This window comes from Phaseolus vulgaris, chromosome 3 (assembly GCF_000499845.2).
Source record: "Phaseolus vulgaris cultivar G19833 chromosome 3, P. vulgaris v2.0, whole genome shotgun sequence".
Classification (NCBI taxonomy): domain Eukaryota; kingdom Viridiplantae; phylum Streptophyta; class Magnoliopsida; order Fabales; family Fabaceae; genus Phaseolus; species Phaseolus vulgaris.
The window spans coordinates 29818779-29842764 of NC_023757.2; the positions used below are offsets into that span (position 1 = coordinate 29818779).

General features: G+C 31.9%; 2 protein-coding genes across 2 annotated transcripts; both read right to left on the minus strand.

The window, feature by feature from the left end:
* Positions 1–2113: 2113 nt before the first annotated feature.
* LOC137807038 (cell wall / vacuolar inhibitor of fructosidase 1-like) lies at positions 2114–2902 on the minus strand. Its single transcript, XM_068607455.1, has one exon. The coding sequence runs from the start codon at positions 2858–2860 to the stop codon at positions 2318–2320; it is 543 nt and encodes a 180-aa protein (XP_068463556.1). The 5' UTR covers positions 2861–2902; the 3' UTR covers positions 2114–2317.
* Positions 2903–15369: 12467 nt separating this feature from the next.
* On the minus strand, positions 15370–18332 carry LOC137805526 (uncharacterized). Its single transcript, XM_068605468.1, has 5 exons — positions 17550–18332; positions 16661–17439; positions 16277–16585; positions 16099–16183; positions 15370–16011 (listed from the first exon to the last, which is right to left on the minus strand). Exons 1-5 carry the CDS (start codon positions 18330–18332, stop codon positions 15370–15372), a joined length of 2598 nt encoding a protein of 865 aa, XP_068461569.1.
* Between the last annotated feature and the right edge of the window lie 5654 nt (positions 18333–23986).

Here is a 23986-nt window from a genome sequence, read left to right on the forward strand (position 1 = left end):
ACAACCACAAGGAATAGTATTAAGAAGATCTCAATGAGAAAGAAAGTCTGCTATTTCGAATGATTATGTGGTTTATCTACAAGAGTCAGAAAAAGACTTAGACATTGATAATGAGCCAGTTTCATTTTCAGAAGCAAACAATGGTGATAATTCTAATAAGTGGTTGGATGCCATGAAAGATGAGCTTAAATCATTGGCACATAATGATGTATGGGACTTTATGGAATTGCTAGAAGGATGTAAGAGAGTTGGGTCTAAATGAGGTTTTAAGACTAAACGTGACTCTCATTGCAATATCGAATGTTATAAGGCCTGACTTGTTGCCAAAGGTTTTACTCAAAAGGATGACATTAATTATAAGGAAACATTTTCACCTGTTTCTAAGAAAGATTCCTTTACAGTTATCATGACATTAGTAACTCATTATGATCTTAAGTTACATCAGATGAATGTTAAAACTGCCTTTTTGAATGAGAATTTAGAAGAGGATGTTTATATGGACCAAGCAGTGGGGATTATTGAAGAAGGAAAGGAACACATGGTGTGTAAACTTAAGAAATCAATATATGGGCTTAAACAAGATTCTAGACAATGGTATCTTAAGTTCAATGATATTATTATGTGCTTTGAATATAAGGAAAACATTGTTGATCAGTGTATATATCTGAAGGTCAATGGGAGCAAGTTTATAATTTTGATTCTATATGTTGATGATATCTTGCTTGCAACTAATGATCTTGGTCTATTAAGCGAGACTAAGAAGTTTCTCTCTAAAATGAAATATATGGGCGAGACATACTATGTGATAGGAATAGAAATATTATGTGATAGATCACAGGGACTCTTAGGCTTGTCTCGGAAAGAATATATGAATATATCACAAGGGACAAAAAAATCACATGCTTAAGTATAGGAAATCTGATCATCTTGAGGTGATTGGATATACAAATTCAGATTTTGCTGGTTGTATGGATACAAGAAAGTCCACATTTGCTTGTGAGTATTTTTTTGTCGGAGGAGCGATTTCATGCAAGAGTTTGAAGCAGTCAGTCATTGATGCACCCACCATGGAGGCTAAATTTGTGGCATGCTTTAAGGCCATAGTTCAGGGTAATTGGTGTCGGATTTTTATTTCATGACTTGGAATTGTTGACAGTATTGTCAAGCCGGTGAGAATTGATTGTGATAATTTCACAGTTGTCTTCGTTTCTAAAAACAACAAGTATTCAAAAGGTGCTAAGCATATTGAATTGAAATACTTTGTCGTTAAAGAGGAAGTTCAGAAACATAGATTGTCGGACATACTAGCACTGATCTCATGATTGTTGACCCATTAACAAAAAGGGTTACCGCCCAAAAAATTTACTAGTGATGTCGAGAATATGGGCATTATGTCTACTAATGAATGATGAATGTTGTTATTAATTCTTATTTGAAACTCTAAGCTCATTGATGTATAAAAGTTTCTGAAATCTATGTTTTCTACTTTATGTATATGCATGTAAATTATAGTTTGGAAAACAAATTATGTTATTGTTGATGAGGATGACGTTATGTTTATAAAGTCATATTAGAAAGTAATGATGATATAATAGTACATGGAAGGAAATGTGTTGATTAAATGACATGTAACCGTCATGACTATTATTAGTTTTGTATTCTTGATTTTGATTGGATGATAGAACAAATTTACGTAAGGTCTTTCAATGCCCATTATGGTTTATGTAATTATTAAATCATGAAAGTATTATAGCTCATATGAGTGGAAGAATGTTAGAAAATTGTGTAAATTAATTTTATAATATGACTCATATGAAATAGATTTTGGACTTTAGGACTGAATATGATTTAAAAAAATAAAAGACCCATTAGTTAATGTGAAAAGTTATATATAATATTATGATACCTAATGAAAACCTAATCGGATGGAGATTGAAAAAGAATAGAAACAAGTTTTGTTTCTGCAAAGGAAGTTGTACACGCTTAACCATAAAAAGAAAGGAGAGATAGATTGAGAAATGAAGATAAAAAGAAACTGCTCCCAGGCTTCTCATAGATCAATGTAAGTGTTTATCTCTATTATAATCTGATGTGTGGAATGTGAGAATAATTGTTTGTAAGATAATTATGATAATGTATTTGATTATTATACACTTCAAGTGTTTGGGAAACTTGTGAGAATCTGGAGAGACTTGGATGTTATTACATATGAGTTATTATGAGGGCTTTAAAATAGATAGCAGCATTACATAACAGGTAAGACCAAGGTTCCAAGACATCTCTAACAATTGGTCAAAGGTTTCAGGAAGTGGATAATCTAGAGCAGCAATCTAACAATGGCAGCTGTAACAGCAGCAACATCGTGCATAGCATTGTTCTGTTTTGTGAGTGGAGAATTCCCAGAGAAGTCACTCTCACAATAGGTAGCCTCATTGGCAGCATCATTAGCCCCATTTTCAGCAAACTTGGGGTTCCCTTTCAGCAGAGCCTCAGTGGCTTGTGCAACATCAGCTACCAACACTGTGTTGTATTTACTAGCACAAGAACTGAGGGCTTCTTGCTGCTTAGGTCCTCCTCCCTTCTTTTGCAAGTCATGGATTATTTTCAAGGTATCATATGCTTTGGCTTTGATCACGTTTACCATGATAAGAGCCAGCCCTCTGACATCAGCAGTGGAGCTTCCAGGGCTTGCCTTGAGATATTGAAGGCAAAGATTGTAGTTGGGGGTCTTCTTGCAAGTGCTCTCTATCAGACTTTCATCGTTTGGATGGAAGCTTCTGCACTCGTTTCCTGGTATTGTATTCATAACAACGATGGCTTCGAGAAACAAACATAGAATCACTGCTTTCAAGTTTGCCATTGTGATTTTTTCAAAGGAGATTTCTCACAACAGTAGCTTGATTCCTCCTTATGGATTGCTGCTACCCCTTTTTATAGTCAGGAGTTCATGTTCTGGACCTGCCTCTCAACTTTACTTTTACCACAAAGATAGTTTTTATTATTTAAAATTCAAATATTCTTAGTCAGTGAAAGTTATTTATGATTTTAATGATATACATAGGAGAGCATATTGTAAAATAAATTTAATAATTATATTAATGCAAACTGATTATAATTAAATATAATCAGTATCAGATTATAATTATGTAATTATATCATATGAACAGCTTTTAAAGTAACATTTTTTTAATATATCTAATATATATATACACTTTTTCAACGTACGTTATGGCTGTTCAAACCTACTTCCTGCATTAATACTAATTTTACAACTTTGAATAAAAAAAATGTGGAACTGTCATCTTTTAAAATTGTTTATCCATTACTTTCTGTATTAAATAATACTAATTTTTTCAACTTTGAATGAAAAAAAAATGTGCAACTGTCATCTTTTAAAATTGTTTATCATCGTGATTCAAATTTGCTTTCTGTGATTAAACATCCACCGTTGTATGTTGGCTCGATAAATTTTTTATTTATTGGCTTTCAAATTCAATCCTTAAGTTATGAACAAAGATCCTTAGAATTATTTTTTTTTTTAGCAAAAAATTAAATAAATTAAAGGATACTTCAGGTTCAGGGTATACTTAAAGGGATCCTTAGAATTATTAATTGAAAATTATTTTTAAAGACTTAAAATTTATATATTATGTGTATTTTTTTTTACAAATTTTAATTAACGGTTATGACACTATTTGTACTAGTCGGGATCGAGTAGGTCATGTCATTCGATTTCGATTTTTCGACCGAGCAATCAACCACATTAAAGAGCAAATTGATTATAAATGACAAGTAAGGAAACATCCATATAAATTCAAGTGGCACCCCGCCAACTTCGGGTGACACTCCGAAAAATCAGTTAACATTGATTTACTAAGGATATGCTTCAAGTATACCTTCCTAGAAATTCAGATGACATTCCGAGAAATCAGCTAACAGTGATTTATTGAAGATATGCGTTAGATATGACCCCTCAAGAAAATAGTTCATTACCAATTACTATAAACAAGTCTTCTACAATGGAGTAAGGTGCGCTCTTATCAGTTTTGATATCCTACACTTTCAATAGAGAATACTTACTTGATCGTCGAAGAACCTTTTACAAATTTACTCCCAACCGAGCACTCAAGAGCTAAGAAGTAGAAGTGTTGAAGTTTGAAGGAGTGAAAGAACTAGAATACAATGGAACACGACCGAACGACCGACACCGACAACAATAGTGACAGACAATTTCAGGTACTATTTAGGCCCACTTTGTGTATACAAGTACAATTGGTGTCTCCACTCGTCACCACTTGAAGGTGGCCCGATCAGTTTGAGCCATAATTCCTACAAGTTAACCAAAAACTGAACACATAATCAACAAATTGAATAAAAGCACCTACAACTTAAACATTTAGTATCAACAAAGTCTACCAACTGTAGGTTGATTTGTATACCACCAATATTTTTTGAGTGGGGAGCCTATTGAAATCAGGTTGAATACCCAAAATACCTCCTTTTCTTGAGGGGTCATGGATGATCTCGATCATGATTTGTAACGAGTGGGTGACTGAGTCCAATGAAAAGGAAATTTATGATTCCCATCAGAACCAAAATACCTCTCTTTGAAATTCTTATAGGATGAAGTATAGGGAGCAAAAAAGAATGTTGTTCGGACAACTCGACAAAGAAAGTCAACCCACGGGATGGGTTAACCAAGAATTATAATAAAACAATAAAGATTGTGGGGACGACCTCAACCGAAAGACATCACAAATTAGCCTAAAGGGCCACCCACGAATTTGGATGTAACTGGGTAGAAGCAACGTTGAGGATCCTAAAGACTCCATTGTAAATTCATCAAAAGAAAGAGTTACATGTAAATCGTTAAAAAGGAAAGTGCATGCAAAGAAAAAGTCTTGAGGATCATTTTCCCGATTGTGACAGACTCGATCAGTGTAATTACAAGTATCGATTGCAACCACGTCTGATGGGCAGTCCGAAATTAACATAGAAACATTATAAAGAAACTCATCTAAAGTAGACAAACCGTTAAAATAGGTACGTATATGAAGGATGCGTGGGTCAACCCACTCATAACTAGGATAGTGAAGGGGTCAGCTAGCAAGGTCAACCGCCTGGCTAGAACAACCCACATCCTTCACCTCGTTAGGATTAGAATGTGTTCGTTCTGGTGAAGAAGAACAAGAAGGAATGTGAAAAGACCCAAAAGAAAAAGCCATTACTAACCTATTGAGGAACAAATGCAAAGAACAAAGGTGAAGAGTAACCTGAAGCATTCGAACAAAAAAGGTTGGCACTAAGACAACTTTTTAAAGCTCATATTCAGAGCAAGAAGATGCAAACATAGCAAAGTTCGAAAAGGACTCCTATTTATAAACTTTTGAAAAGGAAGGAACGAAACAGTGTCTCCTTTGACATTGTTAGATTTCTTTCAATCCAAGGGTTTACAACATTCAAACTCAAAACGACACAGTCTGATAGACCGTTAGATCTCTTCGATCAAAAAGTGAAAAACTCGAACAATGCGTTGACTGACCTACGTCCTATCTCTACACATCATTTAATACGTCAAAGTCACTTCATACCTCGAAGTACCCAATAGTCTTAGACTCTTCTAAAATAACCTTCATCGAGTCTAGGGGGCAAGTATACCGGTCCAGACCGAGTGAGCCACATCACTCGGTCTCGATTGACCGACCGACCGGGTGATCAACCACATTAAGGAACAAATTGACAATAAATGACAAGTAAGGAAACATCCTATAAATCCGGGCCACACCCTGCCAAATCCGGGTGACACCCTGAGAAATCAGCTAACACTGATTTACTGAAGATATGCTCCAAATATACCTTCCTACAAATTCGAATGACACCACGAGAAATCAGCTAACACTGATTTATTAAAGATATATGGCCCATCAACCAAATAGCTCATTACTAAACACTACAAATAAGCCTTCTACAATGGAGTAAGATACACTTTTATCAATTTTGATATCCTACACTTTCAATACATAATACTTTCGTGATCGTTAGAGAACCTTCGATATAGGCTTACTCCCGACCGAGCATTCAGGAGCTAAGGAGTGAAAGTGTTGAAGTCTGAAGGAGTGGAAGAAGTGAGAAACTGAAATACAAGGGATTTATGAAAGTAAAAATTTATGAAAGTTTGTGAGTGATATGATTGGTTTAATTGAAATTATAACTTTTATCAGTTGATAAAAACCTAGTGTAAAAGATAATTTTAAAAATGTAAAAAAAAATTAAAATAAATTTTAAATTAAAATAAATAAATTATTATAAATTTTAATATATAAAAGTTATATTTTAAAATAATAATAAATTAATTAAAATTTTAATATTAAATAAAATAATTTTTTTCAATATGTTATTAAAATAAAATATTCATATTTATTATTATTTTAATATTTATTTCAATTATTTATTTTAAAAATTAAGTAAATTATATTATAAAAAATAATTTCTTAAAAATATTTTTTTTCAAACTTTGTTCACAATTTTAAGTAGATAGTATTAAGCTTAATTTTTTATCGATTAATATATTGTTTTTTTTTTTAATTTTAACAGGCCATAAATATTTTTAAATTATATATGTTTCAATAGTTACCTTGAAAAATGTTCACTTTAACCAGTTGTATTAAAACAAACGTCTTGTGATTAACCAATTTGTTTAAATGTTTTTCATTCATCAGCAAAAGATTCAAACAAATTACATTATATGGATACACATTTATAATAAAGTTGTTATCCATCAATCTTTATAAACATTTATATTTGTTTTTCATATGACTTGTCTCCAAATCTAATAATCCTAAACACACCCGTCACATATGATCCGTCACATATGATGCTCATCATTCATAAATTCATAAGTTCATAAATATGTTTCATTCCATTAAAAAAATAAAATATCTACTAAGTAACTATCGATAGGATGATTAATTACGTTAAAAAGTAAATAAAAGATAAATTATAAGTATGGTGGCATCATACAAATCTAGGTAACTTTCTTATAAATCCAAGTTGCACTCTACTAAATCTGGAAGCTATAAGATAAATCAGCAATATTGATTTATTGATTGAAGATACAATACGACTTATGAATCAAATAGTCAACTACCAAACACTATAAATAAGTCTTCTATGCAAGACAGTAAGATACGTTTTTATCAATTTACTTCATACACTATCAATATAGAGTACTTATTTGATCGTTGGAGAACTTTCTGCAGGCCTAGGTTAACTGCTGACCAAACACGAAGGAGTTAAAGACATGAAGAGTTGAAGTTCTAAGAAGCACAAGAAGAACAAATGAGGAACGACCTTACACGAGAAAACGAATACGAAAAAATCAACCGACACAAGCGACAATTGTTACTGTGAGTTCTAGTTTCAAGTACTAACTAAGTCTCTTTAGTATTTATAAAAGTATAACAACTAAACAAAATCAATGAATAAAATCTGCAGGAATTTTTTATTACAATTTTAAAACAGTTCTCTAGTATTTTTCTCAATTTTCTGGTTTATTATATTCATTACAATAAGAGCCAGAAATTATTTCTTCAATTTTACAATTAAATTTTTTCATCAATTTTCCTCTGCTTATACGTAGCAAAATATTGTGTTTCAACTAAAATTAAAAAAAAAATCTACTTCGCATTCCATAAAATAATTTAATATTTGTTTTTGGGATTTTGATTCTTTGAAACATTTTTCTATCTCAAATCGGACATATATAATTGTTTAACTATTTATTTATTTATATATATAGACGCACACTATAGGGTTTAGTAAATGAAAACGATAGAAGAACATGGAATAATCTAATAAATGAAACATTCAAGCAAATTATTAAAAAGCAAAAAACATATTTTAATATATCATATGGATTGATACTTGTTAGGTAAACCTAACAAAGCTGAAGAGCTAATATATACTTATATATATATATATATATATGCATGTACCGATACTTATTAGGTAGAAAATTCAATATATGTGTATAACTTACCTACAATATATATCCAAATTCCTTACTCACGTTAATTTAAATAATTTTTTTTCATTATATAACAAATAAAATATTAAATTTATATTAATATTGATATCAAAGTTTAAATATTTTTTTAGTTTATATAGAATGAAATAATTTTTTATTGGATAAAAAATATTTGCATTCTTTAAAACTTGAGTTTATATTTTTAGTTCTTTTAAAATATAAAATTATCATTTTTTTTCTCTAACATGATGGAGAAAGATGTATTTTGGATGTCTTAAAGAATTTTAGAAGTGGCGTGTATTTACTGTAATAACGATGAAAAATAAATACATAAATATTAATTAAATTAAACATATGTAACTTAAAAAACATGTAGAATATAATAAACTTTTCAATTATAAAGTGTTACGAATATTTTTATATTAATTAAAAAAAACTAGTTATAAAAAGAAACACGCATACAGAAAAGTGTTTTTTTCTTATAAGCAAACTTGGAGTGATTATCTTTTTTTCTTATGCTTTTTAAAATAAATCTATATAAATATAAACAAATTATTAATAAGTAATATTATTTCATTAAAAAAATTGTTAAAAAAGTTTATGCAAGGAAACCTAACCTTTACAGTTATAAATTATATGAGATTTTAATAACCCATGTCTAAACCTAAATTATTGAATAAATGTTCGAATTAGCATAATGTTTGTTTGTTCTCCACCACGATAAAGAAAATTTCCCGCCACGCCATTATTGAACTAACTTTTGTGTGTTTTGGGTGAATCACGTTTGTAGTGTGTATGACTCAACATTTGGGCACCCTTTTTTGAACGGAAAGAACAGCTAGAATCAGATACTTGCATTCATCACGACATACACCTATACACAGGACGGATGCAAAAAAGGAATGGTTGCAAACATAGGTTTATCTTGTTTAATGCAATTTGTTTTTTTTTTATAAAAATCTTTCATATTAGGTATCAATATGTTATCGGACATTTCAGATATATTGACATTTTAAGTAACAACAATTATTTACATCATAAAAAAAATATTATTAAAAAAATAAAAAAAATATGAAAACTAGACCAAAATTCATATGTTAACAAAAACGATACATAGATAGATTATACATATTTTAAAGGATTTTAAGAACAGATTAGATGGAAACTTATTATACCAATGAATAAATCATAAATTAGTCAACTTATCAGCACACGCATTCTCTTCACGAAAAATATGAATAACCCTAAACCTAATTTTTCCACAATAATTTGTTTAATGCAATTTGTTTAATAATCTCATATTATTTATTAAAAATAATTTAAATATATTTTTCTAAAAAATTTAATAATAAAACTGTGATGAAATTTCAAAGATACAAACAATAATTAGAGTAGAATAAGTCCTGCCGATATTATCTCAATGAAAATTAAACACTTTCTTTCTATTTCCTTATTTCTGGTACATGCATATGAATTTTCTGTGAAGAAACTTTAAAAATTCTTGCATTTTCTTATGTTTGGTCTCAATGTGTGGTTCTGTCACAGTTCATAGAGATTAAAGAAGTCTAATCTCAGGTTGTAGCACTAACACAGAAAATATGTTGACTTGGATTATCCATGATGTGATATAAGCTGTGTTATCACAACATGACACTTCTCTCTTTCCAGTTTTCAGATTCACTCTTTCTATAGATTATATACTTGTAAAAAAAAAAAAATTAGATATTCCTTTCCTTTTATTTAACTTAACAACTTATTTCCTTTATATATTACTAGCGGAAAAACATACTTCTGGCTATATTTTTTAATTTTATCCATGTATCCAATTTTTTAAATATTAATATAAATTTATATTGTAATATTTTAATATATATATATATATATATAAATACACAGTACATATAAAAAAAGATGGAAGAATTTGAAAAAAATTTAAAAAAAATTAAGTTCAATAAATAAATATTTTTGCATAGATTAACCAAAACTTATAAAGAGAAATGAGAATGAGAGAGTATATTATATTATAACTAAGGAAGAGAATGGAAGTGAAATTTGAAAAGCATTATTTAAAACAAATGTTATAAATGATTATTTTAAGAAAAAGAAAAATAATTAAACTGATAAGAGAAATTATTGAATTAATAATAACTGATATTTTTCTTAAGATAAAATTAAAAAAAAATATTAAGTTATATATTAAACTAGTTATTACTTTTTTAAAGGTAAAATTGATAATTATAAAAACAAACCTCATTATATATTATTATATTATTAGAAACTCTGAACCTATGTATTTAAAAAAAAACATATCATAATAATTACGTAATAATTATTAGGTGATTCATTATATGCTACTAAAAGACGTAAAATTCAGAAAATGTAAAAAAAAAGTTCTTAAAAAAAATAATAGTAATTACATGAATAAAATAGATATATAAACACAACCTATCCTCTTTATATATACTACTGGAAGCATTTGTGTATCCATTTCTTTATAATAAAATATAATTTTAAAAATAAAAATTATTAATAAAGTTTATAGTGAAAGAATAAAAAACATAAAACATTTCATATATATTTATATATTAAAGAAGTCGTTAAAAAATTGCAAATAATAAAATAAATAAGATAATTTATATTCATAAATATAAAACAGGCAATACAATAAATAATTATAAAAAAATTTATTCATTGTTACTACTCATCTTGTATGTTGGAAAACAAACTTACTATACAAAAATTTCAGTTGCAATTTTTTTTTTAATATTCTCCCTGTTAAAACTAAGTAGGGAGATTAGACATAAAAGAAATAACTGCTTAATAATTTAACATTTAATTAACTTTAAAAAAAATCAACTTAAAGTACTAATTTTAATATTATTGAAATATGTAGTTAAATTAATTTTTTCTGTTTTTGAGGGTTAAAATATAAATTTTTCACTAATTATCCGAGGTTTACATATTAACGCAGAAGGTTAGGCCCACAAGTCCAGAAATAGTGATATAACCAACCCTACATTAGCACGGTTCTAAAATCACACACATTCAATTTAAACTTCTTTTTAATATTGTTTTTAATTTTCATTCGCTTCCTATCTATTTAAACTTGTAGTGTAAATGAAATGTAAATAGGAAAAATATTTTTTTGCAATTAATCCGACTATTTTTTTTATATTTGCAGCGAAAATATGAATATAAAAACAAAACAAAAAACCATAAAAGTAAAATACATCAATTAATGAGTCACACAATTCATAAATACGGATCATTAAAACTATTTCAACATGTTAAAAATAAAAATTAACCTCAAAGATATGAAAAAAAAATGTGTATAACTTAACTTTATGTTGATAGTTTCTTTTCTTACCCGACTTTCATTAAGATAATTCCAACCAATCTTTTAGGTCTTCATTCCTTTCTTCATTTGTACTTTTCTCCAGCTGGTTTCTTGTAGTTTCCTCTCTTTCAATATTCACGGCTTCATATTTTGTCGGCAAGATTTTCCTATGATAAAGTAAGAACATATATTATGTAATATCTCCCTTAAAACACTCTACTTATCTCTTTATCGATCTTTCTATTTATACTACAAAGTATTGGATTTCATTAGTCTTGTTGAATTTTTACTATTTAAAAAATTTTGTTTACTAAGTTCAAATCTTATATTAGTCACATAATTCATAATTTTGAGTTTTATTTTAAGTTTTACTAGAATTTGCATTGGGCCTTACTATCTTTACATATCAAGTTTTGAATCTAATAAGTTCTTTTGATTGGATTTATCTCTAATCTTATAGTCGTTATTCGAATGGCTGAATGATTCAGAAGTGTGAAAGTTCTTAAAAGTTTTTTGACATTTTTTAAATACTACTAACTAGACAGTTCAATTTGTTTGTAAAAAAAAATTGTAAAAAAGTCGGTTATGACTTTTTTCTTTGATTCAGGGGTTTTCTGTGGTTGGGGTAAATTTATTTGGTCTTCATATATTCGGTCTTCCAAAACTCCTGTCCTTTGAACAGTTTTTCATGGGCGGCTTCCTACATATCAACATATTCAAAATAAAGGTCTGCATATTTGTTCTATGTGTATGCTTTGTGAAAAATATGAGGAATTTATTCAACATTTATTTTTTTGAATGTGTTAATGCTTTGTGTATTTGGAGTTGGGTTTGACACATTTTTCCTGCTTATCATTTCTCTAATAAGGATGATCTTCTTTCTTTTATTAAGAGTGATGGTAGTCCGTTGGTTAAATTGATTAAGCTAGCGGTGATAACTTTTTCTATTTGGATGATATGACGTATGAGGAATTATGCTCGTTTTCATGATAAGATTGAGGTTTCTAAAGTTATTTTGGTTATTAAAGATTTAACTTGTCTAGTGGATAATTCGTTTAAAGTTTCAATGAAGAATGGTATGTTCGATTTCAATGTGCTCAAGTCTTTTGGTATTAACACTCGTACTGGTAAAATTCTACGTCCTCTTCCTGTTAGATGGGAGTTTCCTTCACCAAGTTGGGTTAAAATTAACATTGATGGGGTTGCTAGGGCATATCCTGGTCTTGCTACTTGTGGAGATATTTTTCTTGGGAGTATGGAGGAATTTATTTGAGCTTTTTTTACGTTTCTTGAACTTCAGACTACTCTGGTTGCTGAGTTTTATGGGGTTATACATGTTGTGGAGGAAGTTCAAAAGATGGGGCTTACTAATGTCTGACTGGAATGCGATTCAGCTTTGGTTTGTGTTGTGTTTACTACTAGGTCAAATGTTCTTTGGAAGTTTCATAATCGATGGAATACATGTCTTAATTCACTACAAGAAAAACTGCATTTACATACAGTCAAAATCTGTATGTAATGCAAGAAATCCGTATGTAAAACATGATTACATACGGATTACATATGGACGAAAATCCGTATGTAAAACCGTCGTAGGTAACTGTTACATACAGATTTCAAATCCGTATGTAATTACATACGGATAAATCCGTATGTAACAGGGGAGGAGATTACATACGGATAAATCCGTATGTAATAGGGGTCAGTATTTCATGTAATTGAAAGCACTGAAAATTTGTTCAGAACCTGCATTATCAGAAGCAATTCCAGTTTTCAGAATTCATTCAAAAGCAATATCAATCAAACATTCAGAATTGCCCATAAATATTTCCGAATGTTCAAAATATCCAATATCCATCAACATTCAGACCTGTTCATAAATACAATCCTATTTCTAAATGTTCAAAATATCCAAATGTATTTTTCATTAAAACATAAAAAAGCATCTAATAAAAGAAAATTCAAATCATTACAAAAGTTTTAAAGAAGCTAATAATTATTATAATCTTGACCAGGTGAATTTTGTTGTTCTTCATGATTACTATCATGTTCATTATGATTACTATGATGTTGTACTTCATCATTGTCTTGTATTTGATTTTGTTGAGTTGGTTGCGGGATATTTGGCTGTTGAAAAATATTTTGTGCCGCTGCTACTGCTTCAGGTGGTAGATATTGCAGCATAAAATTTTGGAAGGATTGAAATTGAGCATTCATGTCTTGAATCTGCTGCTTAAGTTCAACAATTTCTCCTGCATCAGCTTTGTTATTACTAGAAGATGCTTGTGTTTCTTTTAGGTAGCGATCAATACAGTCTTTGTGATCATCGACATGTCCAACCCCATATACTCGTCCCTTGTACCTTCCACCTGTAGATTGTAACCAACAACTGTTTCTTAATCTTTCCTTCTCAGCAACATCTAATGGAGTAGTTATTGAGGCAGCCGTAGATTGTGACTCAGAGACTGCTCGAGAAAATCTACTTTGAAAATCTTCCTATTAAAATGAAAAATATTTGTTATCATAGTAATTAATGTACATGAAAAAAAAATTAAAAAAGTTTTGATAAAAAAACTAACATGTGTTTGTCTCGATCTATCATCTACAAAATCTCCAGTGCTCTTCCGTATGTGTTTTTTGAAACACTTCATCAACATGGACCGTGCGGCCAAGCTCCTGTGTCTATAAAGAAAACATTTTATAAATTAAGGCGGTAATAATTAATCATAAATTAGTACAAAATTTTATATGGAAGTCATACCAAACGAATAGCGTGTTCATGCACGCTAATGGATCCTCCGGTGTGCAGACATCCACCTTTTTCAGACAAACGATTTTTTTTAGTTGTATTGCATTTGGATCGATACAGAGGCATGTTCCACTGTTCCAAGAGGTTGTTCCAAACATTATTCCCAATCCATTCTGGTCGTTTTCCTTCTTGGCGAGCCACTTTAAACATTTGTGAAAGACTGTGAGAAGCCTTCGTATGGAAATTTTTGTTAACTTTGTCCTCATCTTCAACCCTCCATGTGACCTTCCTCTGCAAAACAACAATCATCAATCCAAATTGTAAATTATAAGCATTTTTTAAAGGAATAAAAACAAGTACCTTAAAACGTTGAAAAAATATATCTCGGTCAGCCTTTGGGATTGCCCCCCATGTTAGCCATGGCTCACTAAATTGTTGCTTAATGGTGGCAGTGATGGCCTTGGATGCAATTTTTGATGGATAAAACCTAAATACCAAAACAAAGTATAAGAATAATAGTAAATTATATAAATTGAAATTTATTATATTCTTACCCTCCCCCAATAGGCTGAATCAGAGGGCGATCACCAGCTGAGAGGACCTCGTCCTCTAAGTTATTGCCTGCAAAATTTGAATGCGTTCCTCCTAGATTTGTATATGGAGATGGTGTAATATCTGGGTTTAGGGTTGATGCATTAGAACCAACACGTGGAGACGGTGTTGATGCAATAGCATCTGCTACTGGTGGGGTGGATTGGGTAACATTTGCTACTGGTGGGGTCGATCCATGAGCTGAAGAAGGAATAGGTGTATTGGGTTGACTGGATGATGGATTTTGATAGTTAAATCGTGATAACAATTTTATCACATAAGGTTTTTTTCCCCTTTTGTTGTTACTCGGTGATGGTTGATCAGAACCTCCTGATGACATCGATATATATGGCATGAAATGATAATGAAGGTAATATAAGTTTATGAATTGAGAAAAAATATATTGAATATAGTTTAATAAAAAAAATTCAAATAAACATGCAAAAATTTCATCAGCAAACATAACCCAAGAGTATGACATCAGATTAACTGGAGCAATAAACAGTATGTTAACAACAACAGTACACAGTAGTTCCTACAATACATATTATTTGTTAACACTGGTTGCCTAAGTCTATTCAGAGGTAGAGATGTCAAAGTCATCTCCATATTCGTCTTCATTTTCTCCGTCCTCATTGTCCTCTTCCCATTCATTTGTTTCTTCATCTATCTCATGTTCAAATAGGATAGATTATTTATGTCCACTTCTTCAAGCTCAGCCTCTAAATCTCTTAATCGTGAAACTTGTTCAACTTCAATCACTTCATTAACATGTGACATTTCATCAACTTGATATGGCACTTCAACTTCTACATCATCAGAATCTATACAAGCTCTGGGCTTTGTTTTGATTGCAACACACCAGCCACGTTTGTCTCTGCATGATGTTGGATATGGTACATAATAAACTTGTCGAACATTATGTGCAATGATAAAAGGATCAAATGGCACATATCTTCTATCCATTCGAATATCCACAATACCATATTTGGAATCCACTCTTGTACCTCTTGTTGATGGATTAAACCAATTACAGTAAAATAATACAACTTTCTTATCTGAGGTCGAAGAATTGTACTCCACCTCATACATGTGTTGAATCACACCGTAAAAATCATCCTCACCTCCTTCTGTAATACCTTTTACATGGACCCCACTATTTATTGTTTTCTTTCCCTCGCTCCATGCATGAGTGTGGAATTTGTACCCATTCACAAAGAATGTGTGCCATTCTTTTACACACCTTAAAGGACCAAGTGATAAATCTCTTAGGTGTTGGTTCTTCACAGTTAGAGGGTCTTTATGAACCTATAAATATATGAATGTCATTATTTTTTTTATGAAATGGTTAAAGAAGTCAAGAAAAACTAAATTATAGATTTTGTAGATACATACTTGTATCCTAAACCACAAAGGGAAATCTGCATGTATACGAGCCGAAGCATGTGATTCGGAAATTTCATTAGAATGTAAGAAAGAGCTGTCAAAATATAGGTGTCAATGCATTAGGTTAGCGATAACTTAATGAATGAATAACAATGTTTACCATAAGTATATCGTGCATGAGGCTTACTCAAGGTATGATTTAACTTCATTACAGTTGATCAAAACATGAACATGAGCTGAGTTCAATTCTTCATCAGTTAACCAACGAGTGATCTCCCTTCCAGAATGACGTCCAGGTTGGTCAAAGACAGATAAGATTGATGGAAGCCTTTCACTTTCAATGTCCACTTCATTTCTACTATGTTGTGATCTTAACATGAAGTTGTTGAAATAGTGTGAACAAAAATGAGTTGTCTCACGATGCAAATAAGATGCGCAAATAGATCCTTCTACCCTAGCCTTATTCTTCACAGATCGTTTGGCATATCCCATGAATCTATAATCAAAGAAATATGTTATGATTGATAATTATACTTGACATTAAATAAAGAGTAATAACTGTTATTATTACCTTTCAAATGGGTACATCCACCTATAATGGACAGGGCCACCAAGTTTGGCTTCATATGCTAGATGGACAGGGAGATGTTCCATAGAATCAAAAAATGTCGGGGGAAATATTCTTTCCAATTTACAAAGAATTATTGGAATGTTTTGTTCCATCCTAGTAAGGTCATTCTCTTTTAGTGTTGTAGAACACAAATCTTTGAAAAAATGACTTACTTCAATAATGGGATTTAGAACATGAGTTGGTAACGAACTAAATGCTACGGGAAGTAGGCATTCTATGAATACATGACAATCATGGCTTTTCATCCCAAACACCATTCCCTTGTTCACATCAGCACATCTAGCCAAGTTCGAAGAATATCCATCAGGCATCCTAAGATCTTTTAACCATTGACACACATGTTTAATTTCCTCGATTGCAAGTGTGTAATTTGCTTTTGGCTTGAACATTTTTCCATTAGGATGTGACTTCAGTTCCAAGTCTCTTCGCCTACAATACAAACTTAAGTCCATTCGTGCTTTCTCATTGTCCTTTGTCTTCCCACTCACACTCACATCAAGATTATGTCTTAATATATTGTCTTTCCAGTATGGAAGATCCCAAAAGATGCTTCTTTTTGTCCAGTTATGCCACTTCCCGTAACCATGTATTCTTTGCACACCACCACCTTCAGTTACTTTAGGATAAGTCTTGACTCTATTCCAAACTTGTGTAGGTGTGAACATAGGTGGTGGAGGATCCATGTCAACTTCCCCTTCTTGAATGCATTCTTGTTCCTCCTAAATGCGTGATCATTTGGTAAAAATCTACGATGTGAGTCAAACCAAGAATTTTTGCCCCCATGATGTAATCTAAATGCCTTTGAATGCTCCATGCAATGCGGGCATGCCAATTTACCATGAGTTCCCCAGCCAGACAACATACCGTAAGCAGGAAAATCATTAATCGTCCACATTAACGTTGCCCTCATCATGAAGTTTTCTTTCCTCGAAATATCGTATGTTGGGACACCACTCCACAATTTCTTCAAGTCGTCTATCAAGGGCTGTAAAAATACATCAATACCAGCCTTTGGATTGAATGGGTCCGGTATGAGACAACTCAAAAACATATAAGGTTTAGACATGCACATTTCGGGAGGTAGATTATACGGAGTCACAATTATTGGCCAACATGAATAAGGTGCATTTGATGCTTGCACATATGGATTAAAACCATCAGAGCATAAACCTAGTCGCACATTACGTGCCTCCATAGAAAAATCGGGATATACTCTATCAAAGTGTTTCCAAGCCTCGCCATCACATGGATGACGCAAAATATCATTAGTGCTTTTGTTAAGATAGTGCCATGTCATTTCTCCCGCAGTTTGTGTTGAAGCATACATTCTTTGCAACCTTGGAATTATTGGCAAATAGAACATTGCCTTTACAGGAACTGGTTTTTTGTTACTTGATCCGGTGTTCTGATGATGGTACCTTGGCTTATGACAAAATTTGCATTCAAGCAACGCTCCATCATTTTTATCGTATTCGTTATCATAGAAGAGCATGCAACCATCCACACAACAATCAATCCTCTTAGCCTGTAATCCCAACTTCGACACTAGCCTTTTTGCACTATAATAACTTTTAGGCAAACTTGTTTTGGTGGGTGTTGCATCCAAAAGCATTTTTGAAATAAACTATAAGCATTGGTCAGGAATATTCCAATTGGATTTGCAAGCTAATAGTCTGACACACATTGATAATTTGGACTCTGATGCCCCTTCATACAATGCCGTATTCGCATCCAACAAAAGCTTATAAAATCTTTGACTTTCTTCGTTGGGAGGCTCTTCCATGTTATCTACATTTGGTGCCTGGACTGAATCTTGTTGCCTAAGAGCATCATACACCATTTCTTCCATCCACATAAATTGGTCATCTTCTGCCTGGTTCTGTGCACCATCCATTCCCAAAGTTATACAATTATCGTTATTATACAAGTCACCTTATACCATGTCTTCACCATGATCAGTCCAAATCCAATAATTAGATTTGAAACCATGTTTGTAGAGGTGAACCTTCGCAACTCTTTCCTCCAAAATTCGTGTACAATCACACTTACTACACGGACATCGTATTCCCCCATCATTCTGATAACATTCTTGTTGGCAAGCTTTGGTTATAAACTCTTCAACTCCCAATATAAAAGACTCTTTCAAAGCACCTCTTCCTCTATGACACCTACCATACATCCATCCACGATTTGATGGAAATTGATCCATGTTCTATTGATGAAGCAATTCACGAAAAGTCAACCAATTTTTAAGACAAGCCTTGGAAGACCGAAAATATTGTTATAAATTGTATTTGCAGATTACTTATTGGAATAAATGTCATCTTTGTTAGAAGCAAACATCTAAGAGTTTGTGTTACAAACTCTGCCTAATTCAACCATATATGAATTTTCATAAGTCATCCAAATTTGGCTAATATTTATGCTTATTTATTTATTCATCCAAATTTTGATAAGTCATCCACAAGAGACTATGCATTTGTTACATTGTAGCCAAGACTTGACAAAAACATTGTTGTCAAGCGTACTGCGTAACACACACCTAACTAACTTAACTCCTACTTTGGCAAAACTGCTCTGCCATATGAAAAGGATACAAACTAAGTGTTAATAGGTAGTAGAAATTTGTTTGATTTATTTTTCCTTAACTGAAAAATAGTAAATTTCTAGTATTACAAATCAATGCAGCAAAACAAATTTGAAGTGACCGAAATCTAACCTTTTAATGACTACAAAAACAGCCTTTTACTTCCACGTAAGAGTTATCCTAGAACCTCCACTGCCTCTGTTTCATTCACTGCCCCTTGTGCTGCTGCTCCCACAATTCAATCATCACCCTGAAAAATTAAAAGAATAAACAACAATATCATCAAATTTAGCAACTATACATAGTGATAAAAAGATAGTTTTAAGAGTTTCATGTATAAACTATAACAGTTTTACACTATCACATGATCAGTATAAATCCTAAAACAGGTTCACCATAAACCGATAAAAAGTCATGCCTACATTATCTTTCTATTAGAAAGCATAATTTTTGTATAAAGCAAGTGTTGGGATGTCCTTTTTCCTACTTTGGTTGTGGTGGAAGTTGTTAAAAGTTTTAAAAACTAGTTCTGTTTCATAATTTTATTGAATGGTGTATTCTTTGTAATTATATAAAACTGAGATGTTTCTATCTTTATTGATACCAGCGATCAAAATATGGTTGGGAAGAGAAGATAAGGAAATATTGGAAGTTAATGTAGAGTTTCATTTTGCAGGATAATAAGGATGATCTTCGTGAATCACTTGACAGTCCTGTTTTCACTGCACCAGAGTGTATTTTAGGTTGCTTTTACTTTTCAAGGTTGCAAGCTTTAGTTGAAGTACAGGTTCTCAGTACTCTTACATGTGGTTATGTTTATAGGTCTGACCTATGGTGGTAAAGCTGTAGACACATGGGCAGTAAGAGTTTATACAAACTCAATTCAATGAAAGTAACAAACCTAGTGACAATTTAAAAATATTTTTGTTAAGATGACATGACACAGCATGTACAAAGTACAAATTAACATAATGGTTAATCCAGGTTTGACTGAAACATGTGGACCAATTACTCTTGGCTTTCCTAGTGAATGTGTATGCTTGGTACTGTTGGAGTTGTATCAATATACAATGAAATAAGGTACACCATGTATGCTTTTGTTCTGAAAATGATAGATTTACACGGATAGGTGATTGTATACTGAGCAGAATAGGAGTAAAATGCATAAAACTCAGATTATGCAGCATAGGAAAGTAGTGGCTGCCTAGCTACCTATGACTCCAGCAACTCCATTATCCTTCAAACCCCTAGCCCATACAGGGCAACAAAAAACCAGCAGCTCCATGATTAAAGCTACAGCACACCAAACTGGTTTCCTACCACATTTGAGCCAAGTTGTTGCTCTAGATTGCCTCTTACTAGAAGCATCATCTCTCTTTATCACAATAATGATATCTGCTTTGATTAGAGGCTCCTAAAACACCCCCAAGCCTGCACCTTTCTTCTTCCGATTTAATTCCAGCAACCTGTTCATCTAAGCACTCAGTAATCTATCTGATTCTACCAACCAAGCACCAACCAAATCATCCTTATCAGATCTTGCAACAGCACCAACCAAACTACCAGTGTATGTGAACTAAGACAAACCTGCCTTCACCGTAGTAAACCTGTTGTTACCCTTCCCACCAGCATTTACTCCTTGCTCTCCTTTGGACTCTTCCTCAACTCTGGCACAACTTTTGCTGGACCTGCACCTGTTTTACTTCCATATATATTGCAAACTACTAAAACAGCCTGCACCTTTCTTAAACCTACCAGACTTAGGCAGACCCAATCAACTCCAGCTGTGTCTACAGCTTTGTGACCTCTGCATCTCAGCCCTGCACTCTGAGCCCCTCTTACCCTTATATTGGTTCACTACAGACCCTATGAACCTCACCTGTCCCTCTACCGCTCACTCCTTCTTACTTGATGCTATTTATACAAATCACCAGGTTAAGAATCCAATCTGCAAAGGAGTAATCAAAAGTGCTGGACCTATATTTTAGCCATAGCCTATTTATACAAATAACCTGTTTCTTCTGTTTTTCTATACAACTTTTTGTTTTTGCCTCCTACCCTTTATGTATTTCTGATTATCATACTTAGCTAATGACTTGTACCATCACAAGTATTGGACTTTTTCAAGGTGTTGAGTCTTTTGGAATCAACTATGCTCAAGTGGCTAACAATTTGCCACAAGCAGACAAAGTCCTTAAATTGTTGAGCACCCTTAACCTCACAAAAACAAGAATCTATGATACTAATCCTCAGATTTTGAGTTCCTTTGCAAACTCAAACATTGAAATAATTGTGCCTACCCCTACTTTGCTTACAAGGATAGTCCTAATGGGATTTCTTTAAACTACGTGCTGTTCAATCCAAATGCAGGAATGGTTGACCCTTACACCAATCTCCGTTATGCTTTATCATAACATGTAATTTATAGAATAAGATCAAGAAGGTAATTATCTTACCAATTTGCTTTAATCCTATAAATGTTGACATATTTAATAGTTTCTCTCTAACTGTTTTTCTTTTTTATACTCAGGTTACAAAAGATGTTTCACTTCTATCTAGATGGATGGCAATTGATCTCTATATCCGGGAAGTGGAGAGCCTCATATTTCAGGTATCCATGAACCAGTGCAGTGATAGGTTATCAAGACCGGCACATGGCATTCTAAGTCATTTGCCTATTCAGTTTTATATTTAGGCAACATCCTCCAAATGCCAATGGATATTCATCATTGTTTTATATTATAAGACAACAAAGCACTGATTGTAAAAAGTACATAAATTCAAACAAGCAAAATCAAACATCCATATCAATTAAAACAAGCAAAACCAAACATCCACATCAATTAAAAGAAAGAATGCAGGTGCAGAACAAACCATAAAAATTAAACTAGGTTCTGGTGTAGAATAGAACCTCAAAATAAAAAGAAAACCAGGTTCGAGCTTCCAAGCCCTTGCAAGATTTGAAGCTTTTCTCCCCTTCACTACCTCATGTCACGACCAAGCCCTTCCAAGGTTCCAAACTCTGTGCACAACAACAAACCGGTGAAAGGAGAAATTCAACCTTAAATGCTAGGAGGAAACAAGAAATACAATAATAAACCAACCACGAATGAAGAAATTGAACCCACGAGCAAAAAGGAGGAACAACAACCTACGAATTTCAAAGCATATGAACGCACCATTATAAACAAGAGCTGCCAAATTTTAAGAAAGGGAAAATACAAATGAAGCAAAATGTTACCAAATTCAAAGCATTCAAACCGCAACTCGCCTCATATTAAGCAACCTAGGGTTTTTGAAACGGGTGGTTTGCGAAAATTGGGGGTGTTACGAAATTGGAGATTCAAGCTCAAATTCAAGCTTGAAAATTGAAAGTTAGGTTGGGGAAACTTACCTTTCACCTTAGGAAAGCATGCATTCGGGTTCACACAAGACTGATAGCAGTGAGAACTCTCGTGCATATACAAAACCACACATACATTACCATTTTTTTTTTAAACTTAAAACATCTGTATATTAGTTCTGTATGTAATACACATTTTTATTTACATGCGGATACACTTCTCCTTACATACGGATCCATCTAAAAAAATATCCCTTTTTGCACGCCACCATTACATATTGTTACATACGGAAAAATCCGTATGTAACAGAACTTTACATACGGAATTATATCCGTATGTAAAATTCGTATGTATCTCATATATTACATACGGATTTCTATCCGTATGTAATTATCCGTGGGTAATGAACGAATTTCTTGTAGTGATTACTGTGGGAAATTAGGTTTAGGATTACTCATATTTTTCATGAAAGGAATGCGTGTGTTGATAAGTTGACTAATTTAGAATTTATTCATAGAGAATCTTTTCATTGGTATAATAGGTTTTCATCTTGTCTGTTCTTAGAATTCTTTATGAATAGGTATAGTCTACATATGTATTGTTTTTGTTAACATATGTGTTTTGGTCTAGTCCCCCCTTTTTTTCTTTTTTTTTAATAATATTTTTTTCATGTGATCGCAAATGATTGTTGTTACTTGAGGTGTCAGCCTAGCTGAGATCTTAAGTTGCATAGTGATGCCTAACATAAAAGTTTTTATTTAAAAAAAATTAACATAAATAATTTCTCCTATTTTACTTATTCTTGTTAATTTTTTTATCAACGGTTAACTGTTAACGGTTAAAGTGGGACATAACTTGAAAAACAAATTTCAACTACATAATTATGAGAAACGCTCAATAGACAAATCTCAAGTTTATAACAATCTAGTACTTTTAGCTCTGGATAACACGCGAAACTTTTGGAGTAAAATTTAATGATTATTAATAAAAATAGTTTAAATATCATATTAAAAATTATGTATTATATTTGAATTTGAATAATAATAATAATAATAATTAAAGTAATCACTAATAAAAAATACATCATAAGATTGCATTGTATGTGGCAGTATGAATTATCATTATGCTCTTTGAGCTTGAAAGAGATTGAACAAATCAATGACCATGTAACAAAATCATCATCGTCTATTAGTGGTCATAAATAAATCAATATTGTTGTGTAATATATAATTCATTTTTTCAAAATAATTTCAATAATAACAAATAATGTAGACAACATAGCTATCGTTAATTGGATGACAATTTGTTCACCTCTTGAGAATAAAGTTTTGAAGA